We start from the raw sequence: 25,485 nt of genomic DNA, 5'->3' as shown, positions 1-25,485 counted from the left end.
CTACACAACTCTGGTTTGATAGGAACAATCTAAAAAGAGATTTGGGAGAACTTCTAGTGTTTCCTCTTACAAACAGAACTGACCACATCAAGGTACTGACTTCCTGTTTGTGGTTATAAGCTGATGTTTTGTCTCTGCGGTTTATATTGTGTCGGATGTAGAAAGAACAGGATAGAGAATTTTTTTCAGAAAGTGCAGGAGAGAGATCCTGTGGTTCGATCGGTGAGTTGGATCTAGGGAGAAATGGGGAGAGATGGGATGGTGATGAAACAGGTAGTGTATGTACAAGATCGCACAGTTAAGAAAAAAAAAAAAAAAAACGATGATTCTTCACAGTCAAGGTTCCCAGAGGCAGAACACTGCAGGGCCAAGCAGACAGAGCGCTGTCTGCAACATAGAGACCATGGAGAGATTAAAGCAGCTGCTTCTTTATTTATCAGGAGGTACAAATGCTGCTGTGTGCCTGCACGGCTGTCAATCCATCAAGATCGTTGTCAGTTTTTCCTCTGGTGGCGGTGCTCAAACAGAAGTAACATGACTAATGGAAACAGGAAATCAAACCATGACTAGAATTTAGTGATAGCAATTTAATTGCCTCCGAAAACGAAAAAGGGAAGAATTGTTTTTGTTGTGATAAAGTGTCTGAGATGAAATGTGCTCAACAGGATCAAAACACAGAGCAGAACAGAGGAAATAGGAGGAACCTAAAGGAAAATTCCTTTTTTTTTTGGTTTTGAGGTCATTTTATTGGCTGTAACTTTGTTGGGAATACGGATCTATGCACTAATGAAGCACAATATCAACTGTCATGATAAAAGCCTTCATATTGCTGCTTCTGTTTGGTTAACAGAACCAGTATGGATAAAACCTCTAAGAAATGGTCTCAACAATGTTTCAAAACTTTGACATGAGTCCAAAAATTCTTAGTAAAGAGCAGCACATAGAAGTTTTGAATAAAGTCCTCTGTGCAGACTGCAGTGACCCTTAAATGTTGGAAAATAAAGACTACAATCATGTCTACCCACAGTACCCTTGTTCAACCACTATTTCAGCCAATAGCAGGTCTTCACGGATCTCGTCATGGCTGCATCACATCTTCATGCACACCTGTTTAACACTACCCATCATTCATTGTATCCAACGCTTGGATGCGATTACTAAGGAAATAGTAATCATTTTAAGAGAGAACCACCTGTGGAGGTCATACAAAATGCTTTTATATGAAGTATTTAAATGATTAACTGTTCCTGATTTTCCAAAACAGAAAACTGAAGTTTAAATATTTCAAATTTAATTCAATGTCATTTCCATTTTTTTGTCTTTCAAACTCACAACTCTACTGTAACCATATTTCACCATTTATCGATATAGGTGTGGTGAATATGAAAAAAACACATTTTATTATATTCATGATGAACCCATCATGTCATGAACTTTGTCATGTTGCAGGTAATTTGTGCAGCAGCTTGTTTGAGAAACATGGCGAGAGCAAGAACACACAAAATGTCCATTATGATTTTTTTTTATTATGAGAGAAATATGACTTTACATTGTTCGTCACCCAGCGGGTGAGAATAAAACATAAATAAAACATTATTACAAAATGCTGCAATAAATCACAAAAGAAACAATTATTTTTTTTACATTTGATTTGTTTTATACATAAATCATATTTACACATTTGTCTTTGCCCTTTTTTTTTACATAATTGAGAATGAAACAATCCTGTACCATTTTCATGATACAAACATTTCCTTCGTTTGAAAGCAGAGGTATAAAAGCTCTTCCCTCTCTCCTGAGAAGATGCTGGGTTCTACTCTAGTGCATTTCATCGTTAAGATTTAAGGCTACGCAGGGTTCACCTGATGGACACACTCGTCATGTGGACAGGCCTATCATGATCGGGAAGGGAGTTCATTTTCTTGACTCGCGTCTGCTGATTGTCCCTTACAGAGAGAGGTTTGTGGTTCTGCCCTGTCGCTCCCTCAAACCGTTTTTTCCATATTAAAGCTGCTTCTGCCGACTGGTTTCACTGAATAACCAATTACAGTCTCTGACAACTTATTTGTTTCTGCAGTCAATTACAAATGCCGTGGGGAAAATGTCACAGAGTATGAGAACCCACGCTCATCACATTATCTCTGTACGGCAATGACCTGCTGAGAAAAAACTCAATTTTTCACAGCAGGGATAATATATATATATATATATTTTTTTTTTAAAAAGGAAATTAAAAAATAGTTTCATACTTTCTAGTTGTTGTTGTGTGAGGGAGTGAATTAATTTAGTCATAGGTGCAGTGCTCCCTAGTGGTCAAAACACACCTAAAGCAATAGAGAGAAAAAAAGCAAATTCCTCTCTGTTTCTTTGACAGGATTACACTGAAGCCATAAACAAAAGACATGAAGCAACTAATTGGCTGGTTCTGTAAGCCTCTTACAAGACACACTATAATAAACCAGCCTGGACATCAAGTCAAATCCTCAACACAGACGGCAAGTTAACAAACAAGCACTTAAACATGAGACAAAAGAGGCAGCAAGGAAGCAGTTCAGTGACGCTGCTCTGTAATTCATCAGGAAAGGGCTTTTTTATTTAACTTCCTCTGTTTGTTTCCTACCTGTCCAGCAGGTAGATTTGTGGCCTTAGTGGGAATAAACCACAGGCTTGAAAAATGAAGACAGGTCACGCTGCAAACATATAAAAGTTACCTGCCACACTAACAATCTGGAACCGCAGCATCTTTGATGTGATTCAACACATCGTGAACAATCTCGCTTTGGATCATTGTTGCTTTTCATGAGCGTCAGTGCCCTTGATTAAAAAACTGGAAACAAAGATCCCCTTGATTGATATCTCACACTGATAACAAAGAAAAAAAACCGCACCAACACATTACGACCAAAGTGCTTAACAAAATTGAAGAATGTTGATTAATTTGAAATAATCAGATACTCAGGCAGTACCTGCTGTGCAGGTTTTGTCATTAAGCATCTAAACAGGGACACGTAACATTATTTGGTGTTTTTAGTTAATGTCCTTTCTCATTTTCTCTAACCAGCTGCTTTGTCCCTAAATTAACAGCCTCCATTTCCAAAAACCATCAGCCGTGTTCGTTTACCGCGTCTGTTATCTGAAATGAAAGAGGGAGGTTGAAAGGGAAAGCTGAACTCTTTACTACACAGAAGCCATTAGTATGCTACCTGCAGAGTTACATGCAATTAAAAAACGAAGGAAAGCCTCGCTCAGATGAACGATGAGGGCTGCATAAAAGCCCAGTGACAGGCAGATAAAGCGAGGATCAAACTAATATCCAGCCAAGGCTTTAAAACACACTAAAGGATATGAATTGAGCCATTAGACACAGGCAGATATGTCTCAATCTTTTCATTACTGTTGAATCTGGAAAATAGGCACGCACATTTTGAAGAGTTTCACTCTAAAATTGAGATATCCATAATTCAGATAAATTTAAAACATAGCCAAGAAACATGATTGATGGCAAGTCGTTACACAAGATTACTGAACTTATCATGTGCCAGTTCCATTTTGCTTACAAACTGGAGACTAAATTAGTGGACATAATCACATCTGCTTTTCAAATGGTGAGTGAAGGAATGTCTGGCTATGATTTATTCTGATGTGAATATGTGCAGTAGCGTTTTGGATTGAAACGCTGGAACAAAAACTGACAACACTTGACTTTTTTGATTAGGAAATGTTAATAGGACACTTCTGCTTTGGCAGATTTTCTTTTGTGGTTTCATTCTTCTATTAATTGTCAATGAAAATGCTTCCGAGTGAGCAGTTTCCAGTGCCACATGGAGCTTGTTGACATTTGTATCTGTTTCAAAGTAGCGTTTGGATATATGTGTGTGTGTGTGTGTGTGTGTGTGTGTGTGTGGTCACATGGGCAGGACACTGCATCTGTAAATTAACATATTTCTGGTTGAAACAGTCTGTTTGTGTGGGACAGACTGCTGAAAAGGGAGCTAGTTGGGGCCATAACAAACATGGAGACAGAGAGGCAGTGAAGCCCGTGACATACTTAGTAGAGCCTGTGAGGCAATCCGCTGTGAAATGCTTTCAATTTGATACTGAGCTGTCAGAAATGTAAGATTCTTCAAAATGAAGAAATTCTAACCACATCTTTGGAAAAGGAAACATTGTTTTTGGACAGTGAATACCCCAGAGTGCACCGTCATTCAACATTCCCAATTTTTATGAAGTGCAAGCATGCCTACTTGCACACCAAAACAGAGCCACTGAAAATCTATTTTCCAGAAACTAAAAGCAGTGGTGATATTTTGAACTGAACATACATTTTTTTTTGTCATTTTTCTTGCATGTAATGTTAAATCGCTCTACGTTACGATCATCTAGCTAAAAGTCTTTTTATTGTGTTACTACTTGGCAGTAACACAGTCCTCTGGATGTCAGAGCGGCGTGATGGGTTAGAGAGGAGGAGAGTAGAGGAGCCACTTCTCTCAGCAGAAGAAGATCTCTCCATCCAGAGGAGGCTCTGGGAGGTGCGGGGGGTCTGGCAGGAGAGAGAGAGGAGAGAGGAGTCAGCGTCACTGTAAGAAGAGATTGCTGATTTGTTGTAACATTTATTTTCTAAGCAGGTTTAGTGAGCAGAATCAGCCTGGATGGTGCCACCATTGAGATCCTCTGAAGAATTGACAAAAGCTTCATCGTGAGCAGAGGGAACATCTATACATTTCATGTCAGTATCAAGTCATATTTGTACATAATGTATTATATACAGTAACTTTGTACTTCTACTGGACAACAGTTCAGAGGGAAATATTTGACTTTTTCCTCCACTACATTTAGTTGTCAGCTATAGTAACTAGTTGCTTTGTAAATGTGGATTTACGTATAGTACATATGATGAGTTTATAAAACATGTTACTATAACTATAAGGCTTCAGAGTCACAGGACACAAGAAAATGTGTTAAGACCCAGCTGAGACGGTGATGTGAGAGAAACAGGTGAAGCTACAGCGGAGTAAACTGTGGCAGAAATAAAGAAGCGTTACGACGCAAACTGGCACTCATAGGCTACATTTCTTTAAAATACGTACATCACTGGAGTACACAACCATAATAAGCCAAATAATATGTTGTTGAAGATGAGGGCCAGTGTCATTTAATGACAAGACTATGATTAGTGATATCTCTCTCTGTGTCTTCTGAGGATAAAGATGTTTTCACTGAAAATTCAGTAAAAAAAACATTTGGTCCTGATGTAGAACAACCTAAAACATGACATGTTCATTGCCCACAGCTGCAAGGATTTGTGCTTAAAAGTGAATCCTGTATTCAAATTTATAAACTAGCATTTTTTAAAAGCAGTAAAACCTACAGAACTTCTGTCTCCCCCTTCTGGCAGTGAGAGTAAACAGTAGTTAACTGGATGTAACTCCAGTTCTATGAATACATGCGTGAGCCGGTCCTGCGGCCAGCGGCTCCTCACAGCTACGAAAACCTCAGAGCAAATTTCCATATAGCCGATATTTGGATAAACTGACCACATATTTGGAATCTAAATGGTTACTTGCTCGTGGAATATTAACAGCTCTAGAGCTAAAATGACTACAGCTTTTATCCACAGGAGAGACAGCATACCCAGTATGTCAGTATGGGTCGGGATGCCCCAACATGATGTGATTTCCCCGGCAAATCTGAGAGGAAACCAATCATTGCTTGTTGATGTAAAAGGCATCACTACTGATGTGCCAGTGCAGGAATGTCATACCAGACACCAGATTAAAAACTCGCTGTGAGATACAGAGAGATTTACCCGGCGGTGATAGTCTTAATCAGCATTGTGTGAACTCTTTTGGCAAGGGCTTGTAACGGACTTTCATTTATATGTAAAAGTCCTGCACCACAGCTTTAAAGATCACTTAATCTTTTTCTATCCCCCTCTTATATTCATTCATTTATATCTTCCATCCACATATCTACCTATCACATCGCTCCTTCAAATGTCATGCCTCTGATCTTATGTGTCCTTGACTAAAAAAAAAAAAAAAAATACTAAACCCCAACCTGCTGACTCACTGTGTGGCAGTGAATAATTAAACTAAATGTAAATCCGTCCACCCCTACCCTTCACCATGCTCTACCTGCAGTTTGTGTGCTCCCTCCTTTGCCCTTCTTCTTCTTCTTCTCCTTGCTGTCTTTGTTCTTGTTCTTGGCCAGCTGCAGCAGGCTCTTTGAGATCTGGTTGTTAGCTTCACTGCCCTTCAGGTTGGGGTTAGTGGAAGATGAGGTAAAGGGATTGAGGCCTTTCCCTTTAGGCTTTGACTTCTGGGGCTGCATCCTCGGAAGGGAGGAGGAGGAGGAGGAGGAGAGCTCCAGCGGGTCCAGCTCCAGAGACTGGGAGCTGCCGGGGAACTCATCAGACGTCGTGGAGGGAGTCCGCTGAAAGTAAAGGAGGGAGGTCAGACAGATGTAATAGCACAGATGTTGTAAAAGCTGGCCTTGAATTTAAGATATTTCCAGTAAAGAGTCTAACATGATAAAAAGTTTATCTGCATATACAGCCGGTGGCATAAAAACCTGTAAGTATAACTCTGCTGTTTGGAGTACAATGAAGCATTGTTTGCAAGTTACTACGCCGCAAAGAGCTTTTTAAAATTCACTTTCAAGAGCACCCAGGTTCAAGCACCCGACGTAAGCATCCATAAACATCACTCCTACTGAAGAGTCATTGAGTGAAACACTGATTCCCTCGCAGCTCAGTGAGTGTCACAGCATGTTATCATTTTTATCACTGTTATGATTTTTAAGGCGTCCCCGCTCACCTCAGCCAGACGGAGCTCCTCCATCTTGTCGAGCTGCCGCTGCACAGCATCCCTGTCCCTCTCCAGTTTCCTCTGGGCGTCTCTGAGCCTCTCCAAGTCTTTCTGGTACTCCTCCTTCCTGCTCTGCAGCTCCTGCTTCTCCTCCTCCAGCTCCATGTGCTGTTTTGATATTTCCTCCTCCTGCAGTGGTTGGCAGGTACATTGATTGATTTATTGAAATGTTACAATACACAATGATACAATCATCATCATTAATATTGTGCACAATGAGTGTGTTCAGACCATTGGGACTGCGATTTCTGTTCGATATTTAAAGATAAGTAAACTAGAAATAGTATTGAGGAATATGGTGATTTATGCTGTGCTGTGAATAGAAATGTTTTTACTGTCAGAAACTTTGCCGGATCATTTCTACTGTGGTAGCTGTTCCTTAATATCTCTGGTTGAAAACAAGTTTCCCATGTCAAGAAAAGAACACACAAAAAAAGAGGAACTAGGCAGTCCAGACTTCACCAGTGTTGGGTGAATAATTTAGTGTCAGCTCACATGTCTGTCTATACTATTAGTGAGCCTCTTTTTATGAAAATCAACAACTAAATAGAGACTGCAGCCTAGACGGTGTCTGCCTTTTAAGGGGGAGACCTCTCTCTGACACTACTGCTATTTCTTTGCATCCTCAGTTTTAATTTGACCTTACAGCTTCGATCTTTGGGAAAGTAAACTTAAAAGACAGACTGGAAAAATTGTGAACCTATCTTAAAACAATAGTCAGGTGTCCAAAATTGGTTTTTGTGGGACTTCTGTGCTAAACAGACTGTAATTGTAACTCACTTGATTTAACTTACTGCTGAAGACTCATTAACTTTGGAATATACAGGACTAGGACTGTGGAGTTTGTCCCCCATCACACCAATATGAACAGGAGGAATGATTACAGCACACAGAAATGTCTTCAGTGTAAATATGGGCATGTAAGTATTTTTTTGAGACACTTAAAAATATGTGAACATATTTAACAGAAGTGATGTTCATACTTAAAAATATGTGAACATATTTTATGTGAACATATTTTTAAGGGCTTTCCAGTCAGAGGTGTATATTTGAAGGTTTATATTTGAAGGTTTCCTGCACAAGGCTACATTGTTATTTATCAGGTTAAATACAGTACAAGGTAAATTACTGTAAAATCACCCCTCAAGGTTGGTAAGGAATTATATTAAGAATGTCTTTCTATGAAAGACATTCTTAATAGACAGAACTGGTAAAAAATGATGCAACGATACCTGTATGTGCACCAGCACCTCCTTTTCAGCCAGCTGCTGTTCTCTGAACTCCCACTCCTTCTCCCTTCTCCTCCTCTCCTCAGCATGAGCTGACTGCTGTCTCTGCAGGGATGCCAGTTCTTGCCGCTGCTTCTCCAGGCTGCGCTGCTTCTCCTGTTCAATCAGAGAACTGGGCCGCGAAGACGGCCGTGATAAAGACGTGCAGGAGGACGAGCGCTCGCTCAGGGCCTGCCGCTGGTCCTCTATGAAACTGTCCTGCTGAACCACCACCGCCTGGGACAGACAGAAGCAGAGCCACAGCTCAGACACATGGCTCCTGGTGTTGTGTGTTATTTGGCCTTGTCTTCAAGATATTCTTTTGTCTGTCTGTTTGGCTATGTTCACACTGCAGTACAGAGTATCTCATTTCATATTTTTCCCCTTTTGGTTTCAAACAAGAAGTTCTAAGTTTCACAAAGTTGCATCATTTCAACTCTGATCTGGAGCACATGGATGTATTGTGTGGAGGCCATCTTACCTGTAGAGTGCTGAGCAGGAGATGCAGATTGGAGACACTGTTCAGGACCTGCTGTTGGAAAAGAGAGACCACTGATCATCTTATAACCTCAAAACATACTGGACTCTACTGGACAAACAGTCTGTTTGTTGTTGCCTTGACTTCCCTTGTTAAAGCACACAATGGATGGAGGTAGTGCTTCACTTTAAATGTGCCTTTTTCTTTTAATAAGCACTATCATCAGATTTCATGTAACATGAATTTATCAGTAGACTCTTACACAAACTTAGACAAAAGCAACATTAAATCATAAAACTTTTAGTTTACAGTTATGTGACCTTTTCTCTATTCAAAGACTGAAAAAAAGGCAAGAACACAGAGCTTTCAGCTGCCACAAATGTTAACTAGGACACAAAATGCTCCAATTAATGTTCCCTGGGAACGGCACAAAAAAGCATTTATAATACAGCACATCTGCAGAAAGTGCTGTGGCATTGAATAGAGATATAGCATGGCATCCATAGCAGTCTGTATAAGAAATATGGGAAAATAAATCACCAGATGGTACAGCATCAGCATCTCATGCAGGTAGCTGTTTAATATTCTTACTTATACCTTATATTTAGTTCAGTTAACTGGAACTATGTTTGACCAGTGTATGCAAATCAGACATACAGAACTTCTTAATAAGTTGATAACAGACAGTTTGTTTTTACAGCTCTTTTGTCTGAAAACAGCTGCCAGCTGTGGCTGAAAACAATGCTATAATGACAGTCAAATTAACCAAAACAGCTCAGTTGTGGGCCAGAAAACAATGGGCTGAAAGTTGCTCTGTAAAGCGTTTTAGTTGCTTTAATGACAGAAATCACATCAATTTGATGCTGCATTTACCTCTGCTGTTTTTCAGCTATTCACAAAGTGTTATGGGTGGTTTTTAGAATATAACTGTGGCATTTATGTGGTTTTATAGTCTACATTGTACTCCTGGCTTCTGCAGCTTTTGCTATCAGTTTGAGCATTTTTTGGGTTTTTATTCTTTATTAACGTGTTTTGTGTAATGCTACTAACGTCTAATAGCACAAATACCAACATCTACAGGACTACTCCTACCCTGCTACTGCTGTTATTACAGATAAAGCCATAATGCTGGTAGCAATGATGTTAACACAGAGCTGAGACAGTTTCCATGTAAACAGCAGCTGTAATTGAATTAGTGACAGGAAGTCAGTCTGTTACCTCACTGTTCCTCTTCAGCAGCAGCAGCAGGTTGGCGTTTCCTCCCTGCACACAAACACACACTAAGTACTGTGCAATCAGAACACATGCGCACACCTGCTAGTGCGTCTCTGCATGTATGTTACTGTGTGTGTGTGTGTGTGTACACAGTGGCTGTGTGAGTGGGTGTGCACATGTGGGTGTACTGTACGAATCTGGAATTGATTATGTAAGACCGGTACAGCAACACAACACTCCTGCAGCTTATGGGTTAAACATGTCAAACAAAGTTTACAAGAAAACTATAAAACTAATGTGAATATGGTAGAATATTGAATGCTTAAATAAGCTGTGTACTGTATATTTAATGATCATCCTGATTTCTGCACCCACTTCCTTCTTTTACTGCTCTCTCTCACCTCTGAAGTTTGGCTTCATGCCCAGGATGAAATGTTCATCAAGTGCTACTCTATTGTTCAGTTAGTTTAATTTAGAAGGAATGAAATGTTATCTAGTTGGTTTAAAGACAAAAAAAACACGCTTATGCTTTTACAGCATATTACAGCACCTCTGCTCTACTAAAACATTCAAGAAACAATTATGTGGAGTCTAGCTGCTGGGTACAGGATCGATGACTGCAAAGGCTGGCATCCAGTGCAGAACTACAATAGCAGCACCAAAAGGCGGCCCAATCATTTTTATCCACTATTGAATTCTTATGCAACGGATGGTCGCCATTAGCAACGGGACCTGGCATGAAGAGTCAAGAGGCTAATTTGCTAGAGGGAGAGAAGCTGCTAAATTAATCTTAATGGTATTGTTAATGTTGGAGGACAAATGCACCCCCACACATAGCCTCAGGTTCTCATTGAAGTATGGGGGCGTAGCAGCCTCTGAGTCAAGAATAATTGGCTGCTGAGATACTGACCTTCTTTAAAACACTGTCGGACTCCGTCCTGCGCAGATCACCCGTCGGATCCTCACTCTCGTCTTTGTCTCCACCTGACATGAAGGGGAAAACCACAAGAGAGGAAATGAAAGAGGCAGCAAAGAATCTGTGTTCAAGAACAGAGAATATGAGAACAGGGGCACAATGATATGGAAAATGTACAGTCTTATAATACTGCCACATATTGAAAACTGTGACATTTAATGTTTAGTGCACAGTGATAAAGATAATGATATAATAAGAATTTCATCAGTAAGTGGTATTTTCAGTTCTGCTCTTTTGCAGACATACAGTAACTGAAATCTGTCAACAGGTGTCAATTTATATTATGAGACCAGACGGGAAACTTTGCTGAACTCTGATTAGTATCAAAAGTAGCCAAGCAGATAATAGATAAGAGTCTGAGAGGCAGGTAGATTTTGGGGTACAGATTAACGCCTTCTTCTAATGTTGAAATTATTTTTTGAGAGGCGGGGTTACAATTGTTGGTTCGCATCAGCTACAGTGATCAGTCAAGAGGTGTGAGGGCTGCAGCCTCCAGTTGTTCATCACCGGGCCAGCTACCACCCACAAGAACAAAAATCAATGAGGTCTTCAGAGAAAATGTGTTTTTTGTTTTTACATAATGGATAGATTAACTGGTAAAAATCACACCTCCAGGTTAAAAGGATCTAATGTTTTGAATTTTATGCATGCTGATGATAGTAATGCGTTTGTAAAATTCTATAAAATTTACTATCAGCTCTTCAGTTCAGTGAAAAACACAACAGACTTACAAATAAGATGGGCAAGTTATTCATAGACCACATTAATGTTCCCCATCAGCTGGCAGACAAAGAGCTTTTGTTTGGGGAGGCTAAATGTCCTGTAGCCATAAAGTCACAGGACTGATCCCCCGAAAACAAGTGATGTGTTCATCAACTGAACAACATCCACCTGTAGCTTTTCAACTGCTTAAATTAATCATAGCAGCTGCTGTTGCTGCTGATTCCTGTGCTGCTGAAGCTGCCTGCAGAGATCAACTTAAAAAGACCTGCTGGCCTAAAAGTTTGTTTTGTTTTTTTTTTACTGTTTTTGTTGATAAATGTGGTACCTCATCTGGAATAATGGAAACCTGTTTTTGTATTCATTTATTTATATTACTATTATGTTTTGTTTTCCTTTGCACTTGCATTTCCTTCCTCTTCCTCACACACACACACACACACACACCACTTCATTCCTGCTAAGCCATCCTTTAACTTTTTAACACAATTTAAACTGTCTGATGTAGTTTAGTTGATTCTTCAACTACTCAAAACTCATACTAGTTAGTGTTTATAATGTCATGTCAATGTTACAAATACTACACTGATAAAAATGTTCTGTAATGCCATTTTTTTACATCAGTTCTGGAGGTCCTGCTACTGATGTAGAGGTCTGGACCTCTTATGGCTCAATATCTGCCACACTGTCAAAAGAATCCCTCTATGAGCATACGAGCCTCCAGTTCAGACGCATTGCCCCGGGTCACGTCTCCCTAAGGAAGCATCAGCTCGGCTGTCCAAGTCCTCACCTAAAATGTTCTATCTATGCACTGAACAGGGGCATTGTGGGAGGTGCAGGGTGTGGTGCCTTCTGTTATGTGACCATAAAAAGTCTGTTTTAGGATGAAAAAGTGATTTTACTTGTAGTTATCTGGACCAGCAGGTAGGGGCTCAGTGTCTTTGAATGTTACAGGCACCATCTCTCCATAAACAACATCAACAAGAGCCCAGAGCAGCAGACACTTACTCTTACTGCTGTGCATCTGGTGACTGTCGAAGCCTCCGAAGGTCTCAGCCCGACGGGGCAAACACACGGGCCCCGCTCCTCCTCCCTCTTGGACGCTGGCCATCGCACCACCCAGGCTGCCGTTCACCAGCGCCTGTAACGTTTCCACTGTCACACACACACACACGTACACACAGAGAGGCAAACATCAATGTGCAGGTCAGTAAGAGAATTATCCTGGCTAACTGTGTTACAGTTCAGCTCTGCACTCACGAATCCTACCAGTCACCTCTGCTTTCAACCTGCTGCTGTTGCTTAGCAACTATTGACAATCTGTTTGAACCACAGAGCTTAAGTTTAAATATCTTTACCATCTAACATTATATGAACTCTACAGACCTCTACAGCACTGGTAGCCACATGCACTATGTAGATAGACTAGGCAGCACTGTGACCTTTCCAGTGAAAATAAGGAGAAATACAGCTGTAGCTGGTGGATGTAAACTCAGACTAAAACACAATAACCTCAGCAGAAGAAATTACATTACTGTTGCCAATTCATATATCAAATGAGGACAATTTTTGCCCAAGGCTATAAAAGGAAGAGGTGAAAAATACATTCTGTAATAGTGTGGCTAAATCTTTTGTGTTAGTTTCAAAAGTGAACACCATTATGGAAGTTTTCCTCAATACATCCAGCCTGCACTAGAGCTGCAATAATTCTTCACTGAATGTCAATTACTAAACCTGCAAACTATGATTCCCAGTATTTTGTGACCGACTAGACCTTTTCTTGGAACACTCGCTGCCTGCAGCAGTACTCAGGAATCAATAAGAGCTAGCTGCATCTCTATGTATTTTCTCAGTCTTCCCTACATGTCCTGATGTCCTGTAGCTCATAGCTCTGACTGAATAGCACTGAAGAAAATGGCTAAATCTAATCTACCAAAAAGTGGTGTTAATATAATTACACAATACTGCAATGTTTGTGACAACAATGTGCAGTGCTGATTTTCTGCACCTTCTTCAGTCAAAAATAGTTTCTATGTACCAGACCAGAAAATGATAAAATGTAAAAAAAAAATAAAAAAAAAAAAAAAAAAAAAGTGTTCTGACTAAAAGTCTTGTTTTTCTCTTCCAATAACTTGAGATAATTTTACTTGTTTCCAGCACATATTTATTTTTATTCTTTATTTTTATTCGTTATATGATGAAATGAGGTAGAAAATGAAAAATCATTCCACCTCTTTCACAATCTAAAACAAACCCAATAAATAAAACAATCAGAGAAATAAAACACCTCAAATGGCTCTGGAACCAAGTGAAATTAATTTTTATGACTCAAGAAGACAATATACTGCGGCTTAAGAATACTATTTGACAAACACCAGCTTGAAATACTGAATTATTTTTCAGACAACAAAAAATGTCTATAAGCCATTAGAAAGTATGTTCAAATTTTGAGTTAACTTATTGTGCAGAGAATGTGGTGTGCTTTATGTCTCTCTCTCCCCTTTTTTCTCTCTCTTTGTCACAATATACAGTATCTCTCTCGGTTTGTGCTGCTTTATACTCATACACATTTGATGAACAGGGCTGCAAAAGCACCAGGCAGAGCTGGAATAAAATTCTAAAAACACACTCTGACTCCCTTTATGTTTTCTGTACACTCTCTTTAAATCAACCAAAAACACAAAGACTCTGTCCCTCAAACTTTTGCTCTCTTCAGGTCTGTTGACATACAGCTTCCAAGCCAATTACTTTTCAAAAGTCTCCAAATACGTGAACTATTAGGTGTGTTCTTATCTGGGCAAGTGTAATTAATAACATAAATGAGGTTCGGTCCAGTTTGGGTGTTCAGGAGCAGCATCCTGCTATTTTGCATGCTATGGCTTTCTGGGATACTTAAATGTAATAGAGCTATCAATAACATTTAGGTCCACCTTAACAAGTCAAAATGACTCCTTGTGAAAAAGCTTTATACACAAAGATTCCAAATACAGCTTGTTTAGGTGGTTTAGTTTAATGTCCCCAATTGATGGCACTGTGAAAAACAAGGTACATTTACAAGGCAATGGGCCTTAGTGTTGTGAATGTCGTCTAAAATATTTCATGCTTTCATAGAGCAAGAAAATTCTATCAGTAATAATCCAACAAATGTGAATACAACCACAACAGGTACCTTATACCTTATGTGTGGTACAGCTCTTGTGACAATTGTGGGAGTAGTCGGAAATGACAACATTTCAAAAAGTCAAGCTCTGATATGTCACCACAGACTAGCAGGATGGAAACTGAGTTGGGTACATCTGTCTGCCTCTCCTCTACCTACATTCTCTTCGGTTCTCTGGTACATGTTAAGAATGACAGATGAAAAACGCACATCACATACATTATAAGCCCTCTCTTTCTCTGGCTTACCTTCCTGCAGGGCATCCTTCATGATGGACGCCCCCCTGGGTGGCTCCAGGCTGCAGGCTGACCTGAAGAAAGGCTCAACCTGACGGCAGGCCTCCTCGCCTGAGTTCAAGCCCTCCCACATTCCCCTGAAGAGCCGCACCTTCTCCTCCAGCAGAGACATGATCTCTGTATCCTTCTGTCTCAACAGATCTGACCAACAGAGACAGGAGACATTAAAGGAGGAAGACAGTAAGGGAAACAGACAGAAAGGACACCAGAGAAAATGAAAAACACTGCATGTGAATATTGAAAAAAAATATTTTGTGGTAGTTGGACTTATCCCTGCTCTTTCTCTTACACACACACTAAAAATGTCTCTCACCTCTCATCTCTTTGGCTTTAGTCTCCAGTTGTCTCTTGTCATCCTCTGTTTCACTGGGGATCCCTTCATCCTCATCCTTCTCCCTGTCCAACCAAGAAAAAAAAACCCATAAAGACAAAGATGATGTATTACATTTAGTAAATAATACAGGATAAAAGCATTTCAAAATCTACACCATCTACAATATCTATAACAATATCTTCAACCATTGCTGAAACAATTGGATGATTAATGAATTAGTCGACACAAAAATTAACCGCCAAGATCTTGATAATTTATTAATTACTAAAGTCACTTATCAGTGAAAAATGCACAAATATTTTGTGGTTTAAGCTTGTAAAATATGAAGATTTACTGAAAAGCTTTGGGTTTTGGACTGTTGCTCAGATAAATAATCTATCTGAAAATGTCATTTTAAAACATTTTCACTGTTTTCTGGCATTTATAGACTAGACAGTTACTTAAAAAAACTAAAATTCATTGATACTTTGCTCAGCCCTGTCTACAACCAATCATCATGTACAACATCAATACCACTTTGACTCTACAGGTTTTACAAACCCTAACCCTGAAAGTATTAATGTTGTCCTGTACCCACTGACTACATCAAGGTAGAAATTTGATGTATATAATGTTTTTGGTGGACAGCTGGAGCATCAGTAGAAAACTTTTTGTTCCGTTCCTGTCAATGGCTTGATCTCCATTTTTTTTTTATTTTGACAGAAGTCAGAAAGGGAGAGAGACAGAGAGAGAGAGAGAGAGCGAGAGAGAGAGGGAGAGAGAGAGAGAGAGAGAGAGGGAGAGAGAGAGAGAGAGAGAGGCCGAGTACTAAATCTCTCTCCTTCCCGCTGGCTGCAGTTGAATAATCCTCTGCTTATAGTGAGCTGCCCTTGAAGCCAATCCAGCATTAGACTGTCCCTGAGTACATCCCATCCCAGGTAGGGAAGTGCTAATCCCCCTGACAGCGCAGTGCTCTGTCACAGCTTACCGTATATTACTATCTAAAGGACTGGGCTGGGTCTAACTCCTGGGTTACAACCTAGATATACCGTAGGTGAACTCTAAGAGGGCAGCCCTGAAGGTAAAGCACTGAGTCTGTGCTGAAATAGAGGTTAGGGGTGAGAGTAAATGGTGCAGGTTAGGTCAGGGGGTGAGGTTTAAGGAGACAGGCTTACAAGCAGAGGCAAATATTGCTCTGAAAAAGTGTCTCCTGACAGCTAAAGGTTCTGTAAGATTAGTTATTTTGAATGTGGGATTTAAATAAAAAAATGTTTGGTGCTGTGTAGAGTCCCTCCAGCAAGTAAAAACACATAATTAAGCACAAAAATAAACCATACTTACATGGACTGCATGGCTTCCTGGATGAGCTGCATCCAGGTGTTACGTTCGTCCTTCGAGCTGGCCAGGACCTCCATCATCTCCGGTTTCTCGATGCCTGCCGTGATGAGGAAGAGGCCCCGCTCTTCGTTAGCGACCTCCCGAACAATCAGCTTCTGGAGGGAGAGGACTGTGGAGCGCTGGTCCTACAGGGAGAAAAGGAGGGGAGGGAAGGGATTGATGGAAGCGACAAGGGAGGGGAATGAAAGGCGAGGCAAAAAGGATGATAGTGGGAGGGTCAAGGAGGAGAGGGGAGGAGGGAAGACAAATGGTAGAGGATGCGCAGGTCAGGAAGAAGGGTGAAGCAGAACAGAAAGACAATGGGAGAGGAAGAGAAGGATGATTACGGGAGGAGGAGGAGAAAGTGGATAAGTAAAGATCATGAGAAAGGGAGAGGGAAAGCAGGGGAATAATAAAAGGGGCAGATGCGAGTGCAAGATTACATGAGGAGTGAGGAGATGGGTGAGGGAAAGGGAGGAATGAGAAAGATGTGGAATGAAGGGAAAGAAGAAGACAAAATCAGATTCTGGTTAATGTTATCATCCACATGGGAGTTAGCTGACTTCTACAGCCTCAGCAGCTTTGTATCGTTAAGGCTGCAAACACCACAAACCACTGTTTCATATCTGCTTTATCCAGTGAAACTCTGAAATTGCAACCACAATGTTTTTCCTGCAATCTCTTGTCTGAGGTCTAAAAGATATTCAAATTTTTTCCAAGTCTGTCTTCCTATTGTGACTGTGCTGTAAGCAAACAATAAAATCAAGTCATTGTTCTGTTCGTCATATTAGTTTCACAGAAATATGGTCTGTCCAGTTGCTGTGACCTCTGACCTCGCCGCTACTGGCTGTGTCCTGATGGTGATCCTTTACCTTGCGACGCAGCTGGATTCGTGAGATCATGACATCACACGAGAATCCATCTTATCAGGCTTCAAGTTATGCGCTTGTGTCCGAACAATCGTTGGTTTGGACCAATCAGCGTCCTATGCGGATTCTCCTGTGATCTCACGAATCCAGCTGCCTCGCAAGTTAAGACATGATAGACAGATGGTTTATCCAATCAACTGCCAAGTATTTTTTTTTAAAAGTGCCAAACAGTTTCCAAGGATGACTTCTCAGATGGTTCTGTGTAAGAAACCATCTGGCGTGTCAGGTAAGGTGATCCTCAGAATTGAAGCTTTTTCTGCCCAAAACTCAGCTTGGTTCGCATGGCCGTCATCCATTTAGAACCACATGTTATTCCTCTCTTTAATGTAAACAACATCAACTCAGACATGCCAAGCCTTTTTTAATGATGGATGTGATTATTATCCCACAATCCGCCTCTGTTTTCATTCCCCAAACTGTGTGCGTTGGTGTGTGTGTGTGTGTGTGCCATGCCATGAAACTGAGTCCTATAAACATGGAAAAAACTACTCAAACCTATATGATTTATCACAGTTGAGTTAGATGCCAGGGGCCAGAACAGCTTTATTAGGTACAGTTCGCTAGCTACCTACAGGCAGGCAATATTACACAATGGGATAGCTAAGCAGGGCAGCTAATGCTAACAGCAACAACAGTGGGATAGGAAAATATGACAACAACATCTCTGGCAGTGCTCATGAGATCTTTATTACTGGAGGGATGGAGGGAACATGCAGGGAACAGCAGAAGGAAGGAGGGAGGGAGAGTGAAGAACAGAGCGAGAGACAGACATAAAGAAACCGGGAGAGAGGGGGACTGAGGGGACAGCATGATCCTACCAGCATGGCGAAGGCATATTTCTGGTCCTTCTCTTGGAGGAAGACGAAGACGTCCGATAGGAGCAAAGCGTGGACATCTACAAGAACAACAGACAGGGGGTTGGATAAGTGAAAAGTTAAAATACATGTAGCACATTTCCAAATTTTCATAAGAGTAAATGAGATCAGTCAGAGGGCAGTAAAGCATCTCTTCACCTTTTAGTCTCCCCTGGCTGTTCTTTAGCTGCAGCACTCCGTCATGGATCAGCCTCCTCCTTAGCAGATCCTCCCTAGCAAAGATCTGACCACTCTTCATCATCATGATGGACTTGCTGTCCATGCGGCTGTGAAATTCCTTCAGACGCCGCTTCTTGTCGTGCTCGTTCACCTTGGCATCGACCGCCGCAATCACCTCCTTCACAAGCCGCACAGCCTCTGTCAGGTCGTCGTAATCTTCCTCGCCCTCTGTGTTTGACATGTGACGAGAGAAAGGTTAGAAAGGCAGCAGTGTAGCATTCACAAAAGACTCTTTTTTTTATTTGTATTTTCCTGCACGTGCAAAACCAGCAGAGGCATGAATGTAAGTGAAAGCCATTATTATTGGGCAAGTCCATTTGGTAATTTCAAGGCTTCAAACTAACACACTTGGACCAGATGGGTAGAGTGGCACAGCTGAGGAGGTGTTTATGCACAGCAGAAGGTGTAGTGAAATTTTGGTGCCCATTATGGCATTTAACTGTGCTGTTCAATCAAAGTATCTTTTAATGCGAGTGCCATTGCAGAGGGTTGTTTTCATGGTTTCAGTTGGTGAGGTTGGACGCGCAAACCTCTATAAAGTTTTATGTGTGTTGAGTTTTGCCTCTATCACTTTGCCATACAGATGGGTGAGATATTAAAAGAAAAACTAACAAAACTAAAGTGTTTTAGCCTCCAGAACAGCTTCAGTGCTCCTTGTCATAGATTCTTCAAGGACTCACACCGTTCTTCCAAAAGACATGCCCTCATTTATTTAACTAAGTGAGATCTGGTGACTTTGAAGGTCACAGCTTATGATTCACATAATTTTCATGATCATCAAACCCTTCAGTGACCCCTCATGCTCTGTAGAAGCATGCGTTACCTTTCTCCATTCATTTATTCAGGTTTTTCCATCTGTCCATTTTTTTTCCTTACACTGTATAATTTGAAACTGAAAAAAGGCATACATTATTTAACACAATTTAATGCTATAACAACTGAGTTGTACTAGGATAGCACTTCCACTTGTGATCACCAAAATATTTCATGTTTGTTTACCTCACCCACATTCCTCCATCTTGAGAAAAGGGCAAGATTATACATCTCAAAAACATACAGTATTCATTTACTTGACATTTCACTGTTCAAGTCATTTGTATGCAACACCGGCCGCACTGTCACACACAACTATTTCTGCTCTTTAGGTTAATTGCAGTAGTTATTCTGAATACATGTTCTTTTCACAATAGCTCAAATATGACTTTCCCTTTCTCTAAAAAGGTCCATTTAAACTTATCTTAATGGGATTTGCTGTAATTTGCTTGAGAATTCACACTGATTAACACCTGTGTTACTGATTTCAGAAATCTGAATAGAAACTCCTGACCAACCTAGCGTTTCTTTAACTGATCTGAAGCTGCACTATACTTCTCACTTGTTAATCAAACAGTATAGCTAGTACTGCAATTGATTTTTTGTCAATGTAGGTTAAAGTAATTTAGTTAAAAGTAATGGCAACACATTTTGAATGAATTGTTAAAATTTTTGTATCAAGAAAAGAAAGAGAAGATTTTTAGGGAAATGCTAATTTTGTCTCAGCCACTTGCTAACTATCTAGCCTGCTAACTGACATTAGTGGTGAAGTTTTTCCTGTTGAATGTTTGTTTGGTGGCTCATTCAACAAGCTAAAGTGCAGGACAAGATGAGTGTTCATGTTTGTAAGTTAAGTAAGGAGGAGACTTTAGCAGGAAAGCTAATGCGGGTCGTTGTTCAATCTGTGGCTCTTGTGTTGTGTGGCAGGATGCTGTCAGGCTCGGTGTGACCGTCTGCTCTGCTTATGATAGAACGCCACATTATTTCTTTATTAAGGATTTGATCAGCTGTATCGAATGAGGTCTCCAAAACATAGACAGTATTGATATTCCAGCAGGGGGCGCCATCATGAAACCAAAAAATATAAAAAATATACAGAAATAGAGAAATTTATATATAAAAAAATAGAAATTTCTCTTTTTGGGTTTCTGATTTTTTCTCAAAGGAGTACACAGGATAAGTGATTAACAGAGCAGATATGTCTGCGGTAGCAGATAAAAAAATGCAGTCTATTTCCGTTTGACCTAAAATTTTTGTAGGTTTATTGCACAACAGTGGCTATCGCTGCTCATAGTAACTATCCATCTCTTCTGGTATAAACATAAACTGAACATGTAAAAGCTTTATGGTTAAATCAAGACGAAAACCAGGTCAAAGGTCAGAGTCAGCCGCACATCAGCAGCCCTGGATTCCCAACAGTGGGACTTCTTTTCATTTGAATTAATTTAGAGAAGCCTTGAAAGGATTCATATCACCAGTGGCTTGTAGGTCTGCACACAGACATACAATATGTGTCTGATTATACTGTACATGTCTTGTATATTGGGCACTTGAGTCTGAACTCGATATTTAATTTTTTTTCCCCAAAGTGGAATATTTTCTCCTGTGGTTGTTGTACTTCAGTGCTCTTAAGCACCAAAATACTATCGCTAACTGTGAGTGTACTGTGTTATTTCCACTTGGTATATATCAGTTGGCAGGAGAGAGTCTTCTTAAAGCACCTTGGGGATTAAATCGAAGCTCCACCATCCCACATAGAACTATAAACAGGCTTTGGGGAGGGATTAGAGAGAATGTACACAGTGGGAGGCCAACTGACGAGAGCTGCCTTAAATCAGATATAAATATGGTGTGAAATACTTCAGCTGCTCAAAGTATACTTGATCTATTGTCCTAAAAACACCTGTTGAACATGTGTTTTATTTTCCCCTAAATATTTGAAACAATCTGTGAGAAACTGAACTTTTCAGTGTTTTCTACAACAAGTGACACTTTGGTTTGCGTTGCTTTGCGGCATTACTACTGAAGTAGTCTGGGTTATATAGGAAGAAGTGAAATTAAAACCATACTGAAAATTGATTACCTATTATATGAGATACTTATATTTTAACACGCTTAGATAAATTTGTCTATTTTCAGGATGAAGAATATCAGGAATATGTGCCGTCATACCAAAAAACTGTCTCAGAATTGTTCGGATGTGGACATTATATTTGATTTTATTTTTGGAAATGTATTTATTTCTACAACTTAATGCTTCAGATTAGGTTTACCTTAACACTTAACGGATTTGACAAATGCACATTTCAGTGCAGTGCAAAAGCATGCATCTCAACAGGTCTTAAAACTTTACTTACCTAAGAAAGCCATCTTGCAAAATCTCTAGACATCGTTTGGACTGCAAGTCAACTTGTTTCTCTAATGATCTATAAGCCAGCACTATTTTCTTGATACCAATGCAGTGGTTGGCCTTATTCTGTCTTATTTTCTGTCACTTGTTTATGGGAAAATCCTTTGGATGCAAGTATAATTAACACAACCCACTAGCAGAGAGTTTCAAGTTCAAGAAAAACTCAAACTTACGACTGAATATGAGATTTTCTCTTACTGCCTTCAAATCAGTCACTTTATATTCATTCTCACCCTCTGCATCGAGGGGTAGAAATAATTTAATCAGAAACTAATCTGACTCATAACTTGAATGTCATTAATAGAAACTACAAAGTAGAAAAAAATAACCAAATCAAAGAGACAATTGGAAAATAACTTCCTACTTGTTTTTTTATAATGCATCTGAATACACACACCGAACACTTCATTAGGTACACCTGTGCAATCTAATGCAATCCAATACAGCTCTGACATAAATTCTACATTTAAGAAGCTTATGCACTTTCAGTTTTTGTTTACATTGTAAGAAAGGTGATAATTATACCTCATGTTTATTATTGAGGTTGTAGTGGGTGGTGGTGGTGAACCAGAGTGCATTATATTGAAAAGTTTTTCTAATATTTTGTCCCCCTGATGTATGTTAATGGAGTGGATAAAATATTAGGAACACCATTCAATATAATGCACCCCAGTACACCACCACCACCACCAACAATGACCTCAATAATAAAAATAAAGTATAATTATCACCTTTCTGACAATGTAAACAAAAACTGGAAATGTATGAGCTTTGTAAAAGTAGACTTTATGGCAGAGCTGTTGTACTGGATTGCATGGGATTGCACAGTTTTGCCAATTCATATTATGTACAAACAGTAAAAGCATGGCTGACCACTGAGAAGAGGCTGACCTTTAGTGTGCTGCAGCATTCTCTGAATCAGCACTGGGTATTTTGTTATCCTCTGGGTCACCAGCAAGATGCATTCTGGGATACCAAGCCTCCGCACAATGCTGCTACTCATCTTTTTCTGGAAGAATAAACAACAAGTGCTTTAGTAAAATGTGCCCACACAACAGGTGGCTCAAAACAAATCAAAGTTTCAAATAACCAGTGGGAAACCTTAAAACTCATTTTCTGTTGAACAACACAGTAATGACACTTGAGAAGGTGTTTACTGTGATTATGGATATGACAGTGACATGAGTCTGGAAGAATTGAAACCTCTATAATCAGAAAAAGAAATTCTCAAGGGTTATATGGTCTATATACAAATGTTTCCAATACATGCACTGATTGAAATGTAGCGTAGATGCAACAGACTCAAAAACAAAATAAAAGAGAGACAGAACAAGGCCTGGCTCCCTAGTTAATACAACAGATTGCACTCTATTCAACAAAAAACAATAGTGTCTGGAAAACCAGACATTTTCAGGAAAAATATATTTTCAGCAAAAAAGCAGTAAAAATGCAGGGCAACACAAAAGCATGAGAGGGGACCTCTCCACAGAGAAACACTTCTGCAGGATATATACATGATAAACACATGTGCAAGGACTGAAATGAAGGTCTTACTTTGATAAAGGCCTTAAAGCGTTTGTCTTTGTTCAGGAGGTCCTTGTAGAAGTTGACGGCTTCATTATGGCGACTGCAGAATCTTCCATAAATTCTCTTCATGCTTTCACCATTGGATCCTGAGAACTAGAGCAGGATTTGACAGGCATGAATACACAAAACAACCACAGGTGCAGCAGAGAAAGAAAAAAAAACTACAAATCTGATACTTTAATTAGATGTAGTAAGGCTCTAATTTCTATTTCTAATTTAAACTCAGTTGTTCAGTTTCAAAACTGTAACTGTGAGCTGGGAGAAATTGTGAGGATTGAACGCTGTAACAATATGAAATTAAAACAAAGGATATATTTACATTAGAGGTGTTATTGTGCAGCAAAATATTAGCATTAGCTAAGGATCCACACATATCCCACAGTTGAGGACAAATAAAAAACCTTTTACAGCTGTTCTGAAATTTTACAAAAACTATCAAAAAAATGTGGATAGTTCATAGAATATGTTTCTAATCCACACATTTTGCTTTTCAGACAAATGCTCTGTTCATATAAAATAGTGAATATTTGCAGACTCAAGACTTCTGTGAAGACTAACTCATTTAAAATCCCTTTAAAAAGAAAAATATAGGTCAGCATGTGGTATGATCATATTAGAACCTGCATCCCTATCACACCAGCCCTTCTCTGCTCTGACCTGGCTGACCAGGATGTCTCCGATCCTGTTGATAATGAATGCTCCATCAAAGCTTCCCCCTTCCAGCTGGCTCTCCCTCTTCCTCTCCAGGAGGCGGAGGAGGTGCTGCGTGTGGATCTCCAGGAGCTCATCTAGAGCTGGGAACAGCCTCTCCACTGTCTGTAGCTCCAGCTGCACCTCCTTCTGCAGGCCTTTACTGTAGACTTCTGACATGATGCGTAACGTCCGAATGTGATGCATCTCAGTCTGCATCAGCTCTGCAGGATATACAGGAAGTGATACTAAAGTCAGATATTTAAATGCCATTGTGCTTGTGCTTTAGCAGTTGTTATACCCGTCCATGAATTTTTGCATCTACATAATTCTGTCTCAACGGTCTACAGAGAGTTTCATAGAATTCATGACAGGATTTTTGTCACTGTTTACCTTATGTAGACAGCGATGTGCCTTTCAGAATATTTATATTCACTTTTATTTTCCACAAGTTGATTCTAATCAAAAGCTAGAGACATCTCAAGTTTTCAAAGCAAACAGGATGTATCTGAAAGCATATTTAAATGAGGCAAATCTGTAGCCTCAACAGGCTATTGAGACTTGTAGATGCAACCAAAACAAACTGAAGTGAAAGTCAATAAGGCATGCTGAGGGAAAGTGGGTCTACCAAAAAACCAAATGACGACATACTTGGAATAAACAATTCAGACACTCAGGTGACATAATAGTGACCAAATTCTTATTTTATACTGCTGACCTTTGGCTAAGAGGCATTGTTCCATTTCTCAAGATTTTTCTCTGCTTTAAATTACCACCAACTAAAAATAATCCATTCTGAACAAATGTTTCAAATTGTTTCCTTTCTAGTTTACAAAAAAGAGTAAGAAACCAAGCTGAGACTAAGCTTCCTCTGAAGACTGTCGTTCATTTTTCCATTAACTTCTTAAGATCAATTCAAGAACATGTTTTGTTGAATCAAAGTCATTGCAGTGAGTGTCAGGTGTGGTGATCAGGTGTACCGTAGATGACATCCTGTCTCTTCACCAGCTCTTTGTCCAGCTGCTGCAGGTACTGCTGCTCCACACCTAAACTCCACGAGTCAGCTTCCAGGTCCTTGGCCTCTGCCTCGAACTCCCCCATCAGCTGCCCGTCCATCATCTCTGTCCCTGCACCAACAACACAGCTTGCACTTACAATTTGAAGGTTGTGGCACATTTTGTATGAGATTTTGCATGTTTTACAAAACTTTGAACATATTTTTTTACGACATTACTTTTTTCATTTATAGTGAGAGACTGTAACTTGTAGGTAAGAGGCTTAAATCTCATCTTT

At 39.8% G+C, this 25,485-nt stretch overlaps 1 protein-coding gene across 5 annotated transcripts in view; it reads right to left on the bottom strand.

Annotated features, from left to right (window-relative positions):
- Positions 1-1,506: 1,506 nt before the first annotated feature.
- Positions 1,507-25,485, bottom strand: part of LOC137186726 (A-kinase anchor protein 13) — a 110,260-nt gene continuing 86,281 nt past the window's right edge. For 4 of the 5 annotated variants that reach the window (XM_067595785.1, XM_067595779.1, XM_067595799.1 and 1 more), the window contains 17 exons: positions 25,173-25,319; positions 24,160-24,416; positions 23,470-23,595; positions 22,807-22,924; positions 18,612-18,860; positions 18,417-18,493; positions 16,634-16,815; positions 15,293-15,375; positions 14,932-15,120; positions 12,532-12,678; positions 10,738-10,811; positions 9,831-9,875; positions 8,616-8,666; positions 8,099-8,371; positions 6,816-6,995; positions 6,135-6,432; positions 1,507-4,540 (listed from right to left, as the gene is read on the bottom strand). In XM_067595785.1, coding sequence (XP_067451886.1) covers positions 4,488-4,540; positions 6,135-6,432; positions 6,816-6,995; positions 8,099-8,371; positions 8,616-8,666; positions 9,831-9,875; positions 10,738-10,811; positions 12,532-12,678; positions 14,932-15,120; positions 15,293-15,375; positions 16,634-16,815; positions 18,417-18,493; positions 18,612-18,860; positions 22,807-22,924; positions 23,470-23,595; positions 24,160-24,416; positions 25,173-25,319 — 2,549 coding nt within the window. In that variant the 3' untranslated portion in view covers positions 1,507-4,487. The remainder of the gene's footprint in view (positions 4,541-6,134; positions 6,433-6,815; positions 6,996-8,098; positions 8,372-8,615; positions 8,667-9,830; positions 9,876-10,737; positions 10,812-12,531; positions 12,679-14,931; positions 15,121-15,292; positions 15,376-16,633; positions 16,816-18,416; positions 18,494-18,611; positions 18,861-22,806; positions 22,925-23,469; positions 23,596-24,159; positions 24,417-25,172; positions 25,320-25,485) is intronic. The other variant, XM_067595790.1, reaches the window with a different exon arrangement.

The sequence above is a fragment of the Thunnus thynnus genome, chromosome 1 (genome assembly GCF_963924715.1).
Source record: "Thunnus thynnus chromosome 1, fThuThy2.1, whole genome shotgun sequence".
NCBI classification, from domain to species: Eukaryota; Metazoa; Chordata; class Actinopteri; order Scombriformes; family Scombridae; genus Thunnus; species Thunnus thynnus.
The sequence above is the reverse complement of the archived record's forward strand: the minus strand, read 5'-3'. Positions and strand labels throughout refer to the sequence as shown.